Source organism: Bombus impatiens, unplaced genomic scaffold, assembly GCF_000188095.3.
Source record: "Bombus impatiens unplaced genomic scaffold, BIMP_2.2 scf_0109, whole genome shotgun sequence".
Lineage (NCBI taxonomy): Eukaryota > Metazoa > Arthropoda > Insecta > Hymenoptera > Apidae > Bombus > Bombus impatiens.
This window is the reverse complement of record NT_176528.1, coordinates 114,580-131,278: the sequence shown is the minus strand read 5'-3', so window position 1 is coordinate 131,278 and position 16,699 is coordinate 114,580. Positions and strand designations below refer to the sequence as shown.

The window sequence follows — 16,699 nt, the reverse complement described above, 5'->3', positions numbered from 1 at the left end:
AAATTTTAATTTACGTCGAAATTTCTTATAAATCGCAATTCCTCGCAATCTTTAGCATTTTTAACATTAACAAAATTTTGATTTACGTCGAAACTTCGCATAAATCACAATTTCTCGCAATCTCTAGCATTTTTAACAGAGTTATACTAATTTCGATAACATATGTTAGAATATAAATTAATTATGGTTTAAATATCTCCTCTGCTTATTGTTGGTAGATAATATTTACAAAATTTGTTGAAATTAAGAACTGTATCACCTGTTCCATTTCAACATTTTACGGCATCACGTGTTTTCAAATAATAAAAGGACGAAACTTAACTGTCTCTATAATAAGTATAAAACCACGGTATGGATCCTTATTTTCCTTGTACCGTTCTGTAGAAAACAAAAACAATATAGAAAAGAAAAGAAATTGTGACTTGTCAAAGTACTACAAAGTATCAGCAAGCGTGAATAAAAATTCTCAGTATATCATTTTATAGTATATCATTTTCGCATAACTGAATCTGTATTTCTACATGAAAGGAGCGATGCAATTGTTGAATAATATTGATACAACACGAATTATGCGCGTGAGATATATTTAACGCGTGAAAACTCGCGCATAGTAATAATATAAACTGTATATAATACAGTATTATATACAGTAACAAATATAATACAAATATAAACATAGTAACAAATATAAACTGTATTGTATACAGGTAACAATATAATAGTAACAAATAGTAACAAATATAAACTGTATTGAATACATAACATTTCGCAGCAGTGATTAGTTTAGCCTTGCATTTTGAACGATAAAGAATTTAGGACAAAAAGTGGATAAATCGTTTTTATTTAAAAATATGACTAATAATTTAATACGATTCAATTTTTGTGTTGCAAATAAAACGAGTCGTTGGTAATATTGATGAAATATCAATAAATAGCAATTTCACCTTTAAATCGCATATTGTACTATTGAAAATAATCAAGTTAATTAAAAATCTTTTCAATTATAGAAATTCATATTTTCTGAATTATACGAACTGAAAGAAATAAAAAGTAGATATTAAAATTTCTACGACAAATAAATTGGAATTTAATATCAATTCTCGTACATAGCATAAAAACAACGTAAAATATTGTGCCATTTTTACCTACAAATGTTACTTCAATTATATACTTTTTCATATTTTAACATCCAGCTGTTCTCTTGTTAATTATATTCCAAAATAATTCAATCCGGCACGTTTCCCCTTGAAATTAAAACAAGATTAAGTTAATTAGCAATTTGTTGCCACAGTATTACTATTCCTACCATCCCCTTATTATTAATAATATTTCTTTTGTATTTACAATAACCAAAAGCAACAAAGCCAAAAGATATTTCTTTGAAAAAAGATAACTCGTTATTTCCCGTGGTATATTAATAAAAGTACACGGTAGCTCAGCTGGAAAATAATATTTCTCGAATGACTGCTTGAATTAATCCGACAAATATAACACGTGTGATCAAAATGTGAAGAAAATAATGTGAAGAAATAATTAATGGTAATGCCGTCTTGCTGAAATAATTACGAGTTTTTCGCGATTCTTCAGCTAAAAACGCAGGAAAGAAACAGGTCGCAAGCCATTAAAGCTCAAGCCCTCATCCGAGTTACACGGAAGGCTTGGCCTTTGTTAGCGATAAGTGGAGGTTTCGCGGTGAACGCCAACAACCACTCTTGCTACCGTTCACCACGACCACCAGCAGCGTTTCACATTTTACGTTAGGCGAAAACCTTCGACCTTCTGCGGTCAAGGTCGCTCGCACGCTCGCGCGCCTCGTCTCGACTTCCTACGTTAGGGAAATTTTGCAACTTGCCGAGCAGACGTTTTATTAGCAAGCACTCCGCATAACGAGGAACACGATATCGTAAAATTAGCACGTTGCGATACTTTTTATGAATAATTTATGGCTGCGAATTATCCAGAGCGCGCAACTAGAACGCACACGGATAATACTTCGTATGCAGTTTGTAACGCGAGTTGCTTGCCAGCTTTTACCTGTGATTTTTGGCCAGCTTTTGCCCGTGATTTTTGCCAGCTTTTCCTGTGATTTTTGCCAGCTTTTGTCTCTGATTTTTATAATAACGCATCTCTATGCAGCTGCTGGTGATTTTCGTTTTTTTGATTTTTTTTTTTTAGCGTAAAATAAAGTAGTTTCTAACTTGAAAAAATAAAGCCCACACAATGTATGCACAGTCGGCTGTAGTTTCTTAAATGTGTATAGATAAAAATATCTTTGCTACTATGTCGTTCTACTGTTTGTACAGTTTGGCTAACTTCGTTTCAAAGAGATTGGCTTTTAGTTTATTTATTTTCCGTATGTAAGCAACTCCTTTTACAGGTTTATTATCGAATATTTTGGGAAAATTTAATTAATTATCGGGTAATAAATTATATCACCAAATTCGTGTTTCTCCTTCGATTATTGTAACAAAGTTTTAATTAACAAGGGAATTTGATATCGCGTTGAATACGCTTCCCTACTTTAGCCATTATATTGCTTTGAACACAAAATAATTATGGCGATTACTCTTGAAATTAACTGAACATTGTTCGCATCACTTTATTGTAACTAAATAATTCATCTGTAATATATCCAATTTGCTTCATTACATTGCTATTCTTAAAAATGTTAACTCTAACATGTCCACTCCAACATTGTTAAATCCATATTTATGTGGTTTACACTTCTAACGTAGAAACAAAATATTCCAACATTCTTATTTTTATTATCCTAGTTTCATTCGGTTTGTAAATTTATTCAATTCATATGCATTGTTTCTGCGATAAAATATTCTTGTGAATGGACTTGGATATGCTTTGGTTAAAATTTTGTCGCATGGAAAAATATTCCTGCTGAATCTACAAACAATTTTTTTTTTTTTTGAGGCGTTTTTTTATCAGAGTCGTTGACGCTTTGCACAGATGCCTCCCGTCGAAAACAGACACGCCAGGTGTCCATATACCAATCAACGGTAATTAAAATGTCCGTTAGTTCAGATGTCATATATATGTTCATTGTACATCGAATTTACGACCCGAAAAATAAATGTATAATAAATGTTATTACGTCAACAAGCATATAAAATACTGTTGACATTTCCAGCGATTCTGCTCACTCTAAAACTAATGACGCGCTTAATTAAAATATCGGAATTCTCGAAAATCGCACGTGTTTTATCCGTTTCGTAAACGTGACGCAAACCGTTGGTTTTATTGGGTTGGCAACTAAGTGATTGCGGATTTTGTCATTAGGTAGTAATGAGCAGAGATAGATAATATCGCAGAAAAGGTCAGCGTGACCATACTCGGAAGAAAGTTAGGCAAATTCGAAATACGACATCTAACAAGCAATTAGTTCGACAATATGTCATTTTATTTGTTATAATTATATGACAATTATTTTATTATTTATGCGAATAAATGTGACGTGAAATAATTTCTGATTCTGTCAACTGTATGAGAAACGCAAATGTTATTGTGAAGGTAATTGAGATGAGGAGAATTTTCACACCGTATGCTGTGGTATTATAAAACACAATTCTGTGAATTCGAACTTGTTGTACGTATTTTAATAATATCTATGTATATATTTGTTATACATTGGTATTATGTTAACGTAACTTAATCCAACAAAGATTTACAAGAAGCTCCTTGGTGTAGAACGCGCAGCCTCGAGTCGAGTCCGGACTTCAGATCCCATCAAAAGGGATTCTATTTCAACTAGAATTTCAATTAGTAATGAAATTAAATTATTCGTTACTTTATTTAAAATTGCCAATCAAAATGAACATTCCTGTTTAGGAACGATTCATTTCACTTTGCTATGAAAAATGAAAATAAGAAATTAGTTTAACACTAGAACTACCGATAGTTAATACCAAGCTATTTATGTCAAAACCAGTCAAAATGACTGGTCTTTTAAAAAAAAATACGTAATAATAGAATATTTTTATATTTATCGATTTATCACTTTCTTACAAAAGAAATTCCATGTTATGTAGTACATTTTTTGTATTATTAATTAATCCATCCGGGATCTTTAAATGAGGGTTGACACATTTATAAAACTGTAGAATCATTCATTTTGGCTGGTGTGGCGTTTCTATTGTTAACATTTAGCGATCTAGCGATCGATCTGGAATTTTTCTTATAACTGATATCGTCGTATCGAATGATACGCAGTAAAAATTTTCAAAACTTGTGGCAAGTTGTACAAAAAGAGAAAACTGGTTAATTAGGCGAGAAAACTGATTAATTGAGGTTCGATAAACAGATTGCAGGTCGATAAACAGATTACAGGACCCTTTTACACTTTGACTGGTATTGGTGTAAGTAGCCTTGATACGAAATACATAAAAAACAAAATAAAACTCATTATATTATTCTTTTAGTTATCGTGGCAAAAGTCATTACACCACTTGGGGGAAAAATAGAACATAAAGTAGGAATTTCAAAATAAAATTATAAAACCAGTCAATTTGACTGGTGTGATAGATCTACTATCAAGCAACTATTTATTCCAAATCCTTATTCTTCCTTCCTATTTTAACTCTAAAAGTTCCAAACCAGTCGAAACGATCGGCATCAGATTTTCGGTTTTCGCGTTTGTATTGTGAAAACGTGTAAATGCCTTTGGCAACGTTATTGTTCGCTCTTATTCGCCACAAACAGATGACCGCGTATAACGTACTTACTTTCATCGTATTTGATATTAATTAACTGTATGAAATGAACATTTGCTTCGGAGGTAGATGCTCGCCAACACAATTTTATCAATATGTATCTTACAGATTAATTGATCAAGTGTTACTAAATAAACGCTCGAAGCGTACATCTCGTATGCCAAAGCGCTACACTAAATGGAGCAGCCGCCCAGACGCTCTAAATCCTGTGCAATGCTAATGCATACAGTGAAATTGCTATCACCTGCATAGTACGATCGATCAACGTATTTGTTCACAGGCTTGTCGGGCAACGATGTTAGCGGTTGGTCGAAAATCCCCTGCCTGAAGGGACGTTCCTCCAGCAAAGGTGGAAACGCATCTTCCGGTGCACATGGCGGTCCACCACAATGTCCACATTCTGTGTTAAGCAGCACTCGTAGTTCAGTCAGCAGTTCGCCATTGAGCCCATGCCCAACACCTATGCCATTTTTGGTCACCTCGGGCTCGGTTAGGTGAGTTTCAATCTGCCCTATTTATTTACTTATTTAATGTATTTTTACTTTACTAAGGTATTTTTACTAAAGTATTTTTTATTTTAAGTAAATTTACAAATTTATTTACTTATTTAATCCTCGCAAACGATTATATTATTCTTACCACTTACAGAATAATTTTTATGATATTCTTTGACTTTGACGATTGACAGAGCGATAGCTCTGAAGGAGGATTAGTAAAAAAAGCGTTATAAATGCGTGAGAAACAAAGGCACAGAGCAAAAGTTAATTATTCGTTTTTTCATTTTATTGGCGTTTTACCATTTGATTTGACACATGAGGAACACATTACGTCACGAAGATCAGCGTCATATTCACTTCATCTTATTAACGGACCTTGCTTACTTTATTATCTGTTAATAGACTGTAGATTTTTAATAAATTCGAAGATGCAAAAATCCATAAATTCCATATAACGTACAAAAACATGTAAAATATTCAAAGTAGGGTACACTTTATAGGAAACAAATTCTTGTGTAGGTTCTGTTACTTCCGCAGGCTGAAGAGACACTACCTGCTAGACCTAAACGATAGATTCAATTAGTTATTTAAATTAAGTAATATTTACTTATTTATAATACTTACTTATAAATTATACTTATCTATAATAGGTATTAACTTATTATAAATAATTAGCCATGTTACTGCGCCACGCCAGAAAAATTACTGAAAATTCTCAACGTGAGAATTGATTGTAATTTTAATAAATATTTAAAAAAAAAAAGGTTCTGTTACTTTAGTTTCGTTCATAAAAATAAAAAATTGTCTAAAAATCCATAGTCTAATTATCAGTGGCTAGATTATAATACACAATCGCATTAACAATAAATTATAGCACAACAATAATAATAATAATACACAGGTAAAATAGGGAAGCATAATATACATCTCGCTTGCTTTATGTTAGTTTCACTGGAAGTAAAAGATTCTAATACTCTGTGTTCGAATATCTAACACTACACGATGTTTCTTCTGCAACTAATTACATTATCTACTGAATTATTCGTTAGCTTGAACTTGTAAATTCGATTACGTGCATTAAAATGTTTGCTGCAAGTGGAATAAAGATAACAGCAGACTCTTTTAATCACCCGCTAATTTGGATCATAATGTCAGTAATGCGCAACAGGCGCGTCATTCTTTTGTTCTGTTCGAGTCATGCTTCAGGGCTTGCAGTTGAACGAATTCCGACCGAATTATTAGCGTACCGTGTCTAATGATTCCCTCGGGGATCTACCAGTTGCTTTGGATAAACATATTACGAGACGTTTGAATTATTTCATGTGTAGCTGGAAACTAAACGTTTTTGAAAGTTCAGAGAAGCCGTGAAGATCTTTCGGTTCTTTTTATGAGTTATTTTCTTCTCTCATTTTTCCTGCTTACAAATTAGCGTTCAATTATTATACTAACGTGAGAATTTTGTTGTTAAAAATAATCCACCTGAGAGATATTTTGTTAGCAGAACAGAGCTCTAAGACTTGAAGCTTTGTCCTTTGTTTAATAAAATGTGGACTTCATCGCGACACTCCACTCTTGGCAGTGAAATGTTTTTTCTACCACAGTATTCATATGCATCTCGCAGAGGATTTTGTTATTATAAGTCGATTTTATTGTAAATTTGTCACGAGAATCTTGGCGAATTTTTATCGATATCAGCTTTGCAATAATATTTCTGTTATATATGTTATCTAACATTAATTATAATCCACCTGAAAATGTTACTAAAAATATCTTTTTAGCAAAACATTAAGCAGACTTCAAATTTTGTTTTTTATTTAAACACAGACTCCATTGCGACATCCCATTGTTGACGATGAAATGTTTTTTCTATAATAATATTCACATCCATCTCGTAAAGGATTTTGCTATTATAACTTAATTTTACGGTAAATTAGTCACGAAAATTGTAAAGAAATTTTGTCAATTTTTCCTTAGTAACTTTGAAATAATATTTCTCTTATACATATTGTTTAACATTAGTTAAAGAGGATAAAATTATTTCTCAGGTATAGCAATTTCTTTTAATAACTGTTTGTAGATTAAAAAGAATTGATTGTTGCTTTAATTTTAATTTTTCAAACTTAGCACGTAATTAGAATTCTCATATATTTCCCATTTGCATAATCAACTTTGTGCCATTTGTTTTCTTTCTGTCTTATTTTCCATCTATTATTCTGATCTTACATTCGCACTTCAAACGCGTCTCTTAACTTCAAATTTCGTAACTGCTTCCCGTTAAATCATCCCATAAACATCATCAACAACAACGATTATATTCCTACGCACATTGTATTCCTATTACAAAATAACATCAAATGTTACATTCATCATTGTTAATATTTAAAACAACTCGCGCTGGTATCGTCACGTACATAATAAAATCTTTTCGTAATAAAACGCAGATTCAGATCTTGTTGTTTGTATCAAAGTGTGTCTTAGAATTATAATTGCGATATGTATAATGCATCGACATATTCAATGAAGCATACGCACACCATTACAGTTCAGAAACAATTAATTTTTCAACGTCGAAACAAAGGATATTCTATAGAATGAAAACTTGATAAATAAGTAGGTTTGCAGAAGGAATATACGAGAGCATGATAAAATTCGTATCAGTAAAAGCATGATTAATTTCTGGTTCAATAATCATACTCAAGTTGTTTAACTGTATACAATATAAAACGACTTGCATCTTCCATAAATATCACAATTCTTAAACTATTATTTTTATAAGCCGAAATCTCATAATTAAATACAAATATTAATAATTTATATTCACCGTAACATTTAATTCTACTTCCTTGTACTGTTTAATACTTAACTTCGCGATTTAATATCGATGAAAGAAATACTTACGTTTAATTCATTATTGAGTACAAGGTAAGGCGAGACTAAAAAAATATTAAACAGTAAATGAAGGTGAAATTAATTGTAAAATTTAATTAAAACAATTAATCGTATCATTTAATGTAAAAAATTAATTGTAACATTTAATCTTACTTTCTTTTAGTGTTTAATACTTAACTTCGCGATTTAATATCGATGAGATAAATACTTACGTTTAATTCATTATTGAGTACAAGGTAAGGCGAGACTAAAAAAATATTAAACAGTAAATGAAGGTGAAATTAATTGTAAAATTTAATTAAAACAATTAATCGTATCATTTAATGTAAAAAATTAATTGTAACATTTAATCTTACTTTCTTTTAGTGTTTAATACTTAACTTCGCGATTTAATATCGATGAGATAAATACTTACGTTTAATTCATTATTGAGTACAAGGTAAGGCGAGACTAAAAAAATATTAAACAGTAAATGAAGGTGAAATTAATTGTAAAATTTAATTAAAACAATTAATCGTATCATTTAATGTAAAAAATTAATTGTAACATTTAATCTTACTTTCTTTTAGTGTTTAATACTTAACTTCGCGATTTAATATCGATGAGATAAATACTTACGTTTAATTCATTATTGAGTACAAGGTAAGCGAGTTTAAGACAATATTAAATAGTAAATGAAAGTGAAATTAATTGTAGCATTTAATTAAAAGAATTAATCGTAACATTTAATCCTACTTTCGTTTAGTGTTTAATACTTAACTTCGCGATTTAATACCGATGAGAGAAATACTTACGTTTATTTCATTATCGAATGCAAGGTAAGGCGAGACTAAGAAAATATTAAACAGTAAATGAAAGTGAAATTAATTGTAAAATTTGATTAAAAGAATTAATCGTAACATTTAATTAAAAAAATGAAACCTAATGTTTAATTTTACTTCCATTTACTGTTTAATATTTATCTTTGTGATTTAATATTGATAAAAGAAATGCGTACGTTTGCTTTATTATTGAATGTAAAGTAAGAAAATATTTATTTTCGTACAAAGGAAACAGCAAAACGCAAGCTGTTATAACCTTAACTGCTTCTGATCGAGGATTATATTCACACAATAAGCATTTCCCTATCTCGCGCACATCGCTGCCAGACTGCATAAACACGCACAAATTGTTTTCTTTTTCACGATGAACCTCATTAGACGTATCTCACATGATGCTTAAATCTATTTTAATGGCATTTCTGGCACACAGTGTCATTTATGACGGCGTATTCAACAATTTGAGTCTCCAAGTGTTTGATTGTCATATTGTCGCTTTCGAAGAGCTTGTAATATATTTAATATGCCGTTTAGTAAGCAAATGGATAATCTTTCTCGTTGGCGTATATTTGTCTAAGTAAAGTACAAATAAGGTGGAAATTATTTCATAATTTTTGGCGCATCTCGAAGTCGATAATTTTTCTTTTGGTAAGAGATGTTCCATTGACGTTGCACGCTTCTCACTTTGTTCTTGAATTTTTTTTTTGGTTGTCCAAAATTTTTTTGGGTCGGATACGACCAGCTTGGTTTCGAATTTACATTTGGAAAGAAAACACGCACGTGTAACGGTGATCGAAACGGATATTCCGAATTTTTAGCTTTCACCGACCGAGATAAAGTGTTAAGCAAATTTCTCCTGCGAACTCATATTAATTTGTTAATTTATCAATAAGAGGCTGTTCGTGTTTAGAACTAGCTTCTGCGCGCCTTAAAAATTACTGAAAATTGAATATAAAGAAATTGTGAGACCAGAGACTTGTAATTTATTTTTATTTACTTCGTTATTCTAAAGAAACATATTAGACAACTTGTACAAAATAATTGTATTATTAATTGCAAATAATTGTAACTAATTGTAAACGCAAAAGTTGTTACTTCCTTTCCTCCTTCTCAAAGTGAATATTATCGAATTAGTTTTCTTACCTCCTTCAAAGAAAAGAAAGTGCAAGGAGATGTTTATTGAACGTGTTTACGAATTAAAGTATAAATGTATCAAAATTTTAACTTAGTAAATAAATACTTTGACTTGCTTTCAAATAAAATTATTAGTCTCCACAGTATAAGAACACAGCTGTAGGGAAGAACTGTTGCAGATATCGTTAAAGTAATAAACAGATCTCTATTTTACATGTCTTAGACATGTCAATGATTAGAATATAATTAGACATGTATATGATTGGAATATAATTTAAAAACTACAAGTAGAAACGCAACACTTCGATCCTGGTCTTTATTTCTCTTTCCATTTCATCGAATATTGTTGCAGACGCGTAACTCGACACATATACAAATCGTAAGTAATATTTCTGTGCATCTGCAAAGGTGTTTTTTAAATACAAAATTTTTGTTTTCTATAGAATATCGTAGGAAAATTTTAGTCGAAGCTCGATAACTTGAAAGTCTCTAGAAATGGAAATAGAACTCGCTTTAGCTCGAATTACCTTCCACGTGTCCAGATGTGTTATTTTACCTGTAGGATTTGAATTTAGAATATCCAGACCTTTAAAAATCGAACTTGCATCGAGTCTCTGCAACTCGAAATGTGCCTATAACTATGTCGTGTGTCACAAGATATCGTCACCTTTCTTCCAATTGTTAATATTAGGTTGTCCGAAAAGTGTCTTTCGTTTCATAAGGTGATAATAGATGAATAACAATTTCTCTTTTATATTATTTTATCGAATTAGGTATGATCCCTTTCGTTCTATTTCTATTATTATGTTCGTGCATAATTCGATAAACTAATATAAAACAAAGGCATTGTGCGTCCATTATTTCCTTATCAAACGAAAGAAACTTTTCGGACAACCTAATATTATCTGGAATGACGTAAAACAACACAAACTGTGTCCTACTTCTACGCCCTTCGACCACGTGCATACTCGCGCAAGATAATGAGTTTTTGTCAATCGGCAGCGTAATTGCGCGCGTAACTTTATGCACATCGAATGAAACAAGTTCCGAGAGAAAGCTTAAAATATTAAACGCTAGCCTGTTATCGAAACGGTGAACGTAATTGTGCCTTCGAACGAAGCTTCTGCGTGTCGAATTTTCGTTCGTTAAACAATAAAAATTTCTCTAACTAGCTGTTTCCGTGACGTTCCAGTTACCGAGAATCGACTATACATGTATCGTTTACTATATTCATAAATCATGAGACGCTTAGGATAAACATAAATGGATGTTAGATTTTCGGTTTGGTTCGGGGCGAGGATAACACGCGGATGGAGAAGGTGAATTGTGAAGGGAAAAAGCAGAAGGAAGCACAAAGTGACACGAAGAAGGGAAAATAAAGGGTGAGGAGAAAGTGAAAGAAAAGCGAAAAGAAGTCAGGAACGAGAGAGATACAAATTAGAAAAACTAGAGGAGAAGAGGTTAGGAAGTCAGAAGCGCGGCAAACAGAGTAAGGTAGGGAAACGACAGATGGCGTCAAACAGAGGAAGACCAAGGAACGCGGGTAACGCGGGAGATAAAGCCAATTTCAAAAACATAAATGGATGTTAATTAATTGCAAAATGAAGTTGATAATATTTAATACTCGCACGTACCGTAGAAATATCTGAGTTACACTGTGATTAAAAAATATTATAATCAACAATGCGCAAAGTTAATTTCATCGAAGCTTATGTTTAAAACTAGCGAGTATCTTGCAACTTACGAGTGGCAACGTAGGTTTAACCCTTTCGCTTCGAGTGCCGCTTATAGGCGACACTAGGGCCGGCGCAAGGCAGATTCAGCGCGGAACCCGGCCCCGTGTTTTGAGAGACTACGAAAATTATCTGCGATCATCGATAAACCAAGAGAGATTTTCATCTTTGGCTATTCTGTCAATAAAAAGTGAAGTAGCAAATTCAATCGATTTTGACGATGTTATCAAAAACTTGGCGTCGAAAAAAGCGAGAAAAATTATTTAATATTATTATTGGATCGTATTATTATTTAATATTCATCTTATAAAAAATTTATAATATGTAACAGCATTTGTAAATAAATAATTCCTCGTTGTAAAATTTAAGTGCAGGATTTGAATGTGTATTCAGGCCCCGCAAAATTTTTGTACCCGGCCCCGTGATAAGTCAGGCCACCCCTGGGCGTTACCCACGAGATGACCTGTGGGTACGAGCGCCGCATATAGGCGGCGACCACGCAACGACTCCCGAGTCCGGCATCCCATATATCCGACATCCAAATCATGTATATACAAGTGCTATCTGTAGTCAACGATATTATATTTTTTCGTTATCGGCAGAATATTTTCTGTTGATTCTACTGACATATTGGATTAATCACTTCTTAAAGTTACTCATTGTTGAAACAACATCAAAACGTTCCACGTAATATATTTCAAACACCCAAACGATCGTATACTGTTTCATGCTAAAAAATCTGTTAAATCCATTGACAGTGAAACGGTATTTCATATACGGTTCTTACTTTACAGCAGCTCAGGCGCAGATTCTCCCTGGCGCTGGCTCTGTTTCGGTTTAGACTCTCCAATACCATTCTTTTTGTTCATCGCGAACGCTACGTTTTTCAGATTGGTATAAAACTGTGGAAGCTTACAAAGCAACTGACGCAACTGAGCAAAGCACCTTAGTACTAAATAACAAATTACTGCTCAAATAATGAGAAAGATTGTCGGCAACAAAAAAAGCCGATTAATAGGCTATCGGTCGGTAAGCGTCAGCGACAAACAAGCGATTAATCGGCTATCGGTCGGTAAGCGTCGACGACAGAAAACCGATTAATCGGCTATCGGTCGGTAAAGCGTTAAAACTTAGGAAACCGTATATACAACAACCACGCACACTGTGCGTATTTCTGGCGCGCGTTTTCGTTCAGTGACGGCACTTCGGCGGACGTGGACTGCCGAAGCGAAAGGGTAGATACCGCAATAGGATTGTAAATGTTCTCTTCTTAACCTTTGCGGGCAGCATGATTTTGCAATGAGATTACGAGCGAACTTGTATCAATTAAATTTGAATGTTGATGTTTTCTTTCAAAGCACAGTGCCTGTTAGCGTTTCGTCTATATTTGATAGAAATGCGAATCGGAATAGCCTGTTGTAAAGGTCGTGTCTGCTAAAAATAAGCCTCCTCTCTCATTTATACTTCATACGGGGTTATATTCAGCAATCGAACAGAGACATAGCGGCCGTAGAAAGTATACGGACACGTTACAATATCGCGTGTTTCAATTTGAACTCAGACAGAAGCAATGCACTGACTTCGTTCAAACGTTTTCATTTATTTATTATCGTTGTTTGTTTTATTATTTAACGTCGCATCGCCTGCCACAGTTACCAGCAGCTATGTACTTTTTCTGCTTAAAATAACGCGCATATTTATGCCGGACACTCCAGTACTCTAAGACAGTGATTATACGATTGTAAATTCCGGACACGTAATTAAAAATAAACGTTAGATTCGGTTAATCGAACGTCTCTTCTTAGTCTTGAAGTTTAAGGGGGTGTCCTGAATTAGAATTCTAAAACAGCGTCTTTTTGTGATTGTTTTTGGTTATTGAATTTTGAGGTATGATTTTATATATATTTAACGAATACAAAAAATTTTTTTAAAGTAAGAAAGAAAATTAGAACAGATTTCTAAGACTATTTCCTGGGCTGCAGTTTTCAATCGTCGTGAAAGATCCACCTCGTAATTCTTGACCGAAACGAAAAACCAAAAAAGGGTTAAATTATTATATATTTTTCTTCTCAACGAACTAAAAAAGTTCGTCAAAAAGTTTATTTAAGTTATTGTTATAGCACCTTAAAGTTTAATTTTTCTTTTTATAAAACACATATTTTCTTTAAACCCGCCAAAATTTTTAATTTCACACTGTTTTCTGTCTTTCTCTTAGTTCATCGAGTTCGTTAAATATATATAAAACTATACCTCAAAATTCAATAACTTCATTTCTTTCTTTCCCTTCTAAAAAAAAAAAAATCACAAAAAGACGCTGTTTTAGAACATTCTAATTCAGGACACCCCCTTAAATTGTCAGCAAGTTTGCGTATTTGTATAAGTAACAAAAGCATGCATATACCGCAATCCAATGACTAAAATATAGCTGCTTGTACGCATGAAAATATATCACACATGTGCATCTGAATGTAGCATAATAAATAATTGAAACAGTTAGTTTCACTTTCAACCTCACGCCTTTATATTCCCCGTTTAAAACGTTATCTCTCATCACACAGTTATTTGAGACAAGTAATATGCTTTCAATGATTGTCATTCCATTATGGAAGTTGCAATATGAAAGTCGGGAAACGAAAGTTGGGCGAAAAATACCGCTTTACAGACTACTGAGTTGCATTGATCCGGAAATAATTTAATCCTATGATAATTCCGAAAACTATTCGACTAAAGATGATCGTGTACCAATTATGAAATTGTATGCCTATCGTTAGAATGACAAGCTTACTCCTTTTTTTTTTCTTTTTTTTTTTTGTTTATTTTCACATTGGTCCAGGGGTCTAAATTAAACATTTACATTCGTGCCTTGTAACACGAAAGACCCTTGGCCATTTACGCATTTTATTAAACCTCTGGCGATTTTTGTTTGTAAAATGTCTATTTTTCTCTTTGCCTCGCTTCTCTTTTTGCGCTAATAGCATAGGGTGACCTGACGTCAGGCCAATATCGTGTCCATAGCCCAACACAGCTTGACATTGCACGTACACCGCTTGTGGATATATATAACGTGCATAGTTTCTGCATGGCTAAAGGCCATTCGCGTATAAAGCCAATTATTACGATTCGTAAATAATTGCTGAGAAATCGGCGGACCGACTGGGATACGAAGCCAGAATATCTCCCAGTGGCAGATGGCTAGCCACTTCATCAACAATCTGTCTTTATATTGCAGAAACCTACTCGGCGTAATTACCAAATAAATATTCATAGTATCTATGTATAATTGCATATAGATGGTTGTATTAGGTTGTCCGAAAAGTTGCTTTCGTTTGATAAGGAAATAATAGACGCACAATGTTTATGCGCACAATGAATTATGCACGAACATAATAATAGAAATAGAACGAAATAGATCATACTTAATTCAATAAAATAATATAAAAGAGAAATTGTTCATCTATTATCGTCTTATGAAACGAAAGAAACTTTTCGGGCAACCTAATATTTAGAGTGAAGGAAAATAGATGTTTTGATATAATCATGATTCCGATAAAAGTCAACGTAATTTTCTCGAAAGTTTTTCTCGAAAGAATCTACACTTTCAGCAATTTATTTTTACTTACAATTTACCTTACTAGGATTTGATAGTTTAAGCGAGAGATGAAAGTATGATTTTCAGACAATGCCATTAATTTCCCGAGATGATTGTATCTAATAATAAAATTGCTTTGTTTTTTTTTCTTTTTTTTTTTAATAGATTAAAATGCATCGAATAAACTTCATCAATCTGTTACGATTCCGTGACGATTCTAACTTTACTCGCGCATAGATTCTTATCGATCTTCGATTCTACACTTGCTACGTCGTTCAAACGGTTGTTAAATTATTATGGCATGAAATATTTAAAGCTCGATAAAAAAAGAAATCGCGTCATTTATCATACTGTTCGTTATGTGAAAAAACAATTATTATTTACACTGTGTTGCTCTGTTTAACAGAAGGTATCGAAGATTGTTATCGTAATTCATAAGTGAACAATATGAGGAACGATAAAATTTCTTCGTTTGTTATTTTCGCACAATTGTTAAATTTTTTCAAGGCTATTGATTTATAAAATGAGGGCAACGCGAGCAGTTATATTTTATACGTAAATACATAACATAAGAATAATACTGCGCGTCAGTTATTTATAGTACTCTGGGGAAAAAGTGATGGAAAATTGTAATAAAAAAAAAGTTTCCAATATCATCCAGTTTTCTCGCATACCATATATATATCAAGTAGAAAGTTTCAATTTTGTATTTGATTATAGCAGATCTAGGCTGATATCTTTTTATTTATCTAAAATTATTCCTCCTTCCAGTTGAAATGTCGTATTTGAATTATTGCTACAATGAATAATGAATATTTTAAACGCAAGTAGTAATGAAAACTTATAAACATAATAGAATTAATGACACGATTATGAATTAAATACTTGTATTATAATTAGTGGATTACAAATTGCCCATTCAATTCAATTTATTTTATGGAAATTAATATAAAAGTAAATTTGCGCTATTTGCAATTAAATGCAAGTAGTAACAAAAACTTCAAAACACAGTAGAATTAATGACATGATTATGAATTAAATATTTGTATTATAATTAGTAGATTACAAATTAATAAAATTGCGCTATTTGTAATTAAACGCAAGTAGTAACAAAAACTTCAAAACACAGTAGAATTAATGACATGATTATGAATTAAATACTTGTCTTACAATTAGTGGATTACAAATTGCCCATTCAATTCAATTTATTTTATGCAAATTAATATAAAAATAAAATTGCGCAATTTGTAATTAAACGCAAGTAGTAGAAAAAACTTCAAAACACAGTAGAATTAATGACATGATTATGAATTAAATA

The 16,699-nt window shown here is 32.3% G+C and overlaps 1 protein-coding gene across 6 annotated transcripts in view; it reads left to right on the top strand.

The window, feature by feature from the left end:
* LOC100744200 overlaps positions 1-16,699 on the top strand; it is a 213,429-nt gene that overhangs the window by 159,070 nt on the left and 37,660 nt on the right. For all 6 annotated transcript variants that reach the window (XM_033318724.1, XM_012380831.3, XM_012380830.3 and 3 more), the window contains exon 4: positions 5,002-5,215. In XM_033318724.1, the coding sequence (XP_033174615.1) occupies positions 5,002-5,215 (214 nt within the window). The remainder of the gene's footprint in view (positions 1-5,001; positions 5,216-16,699) is intronic.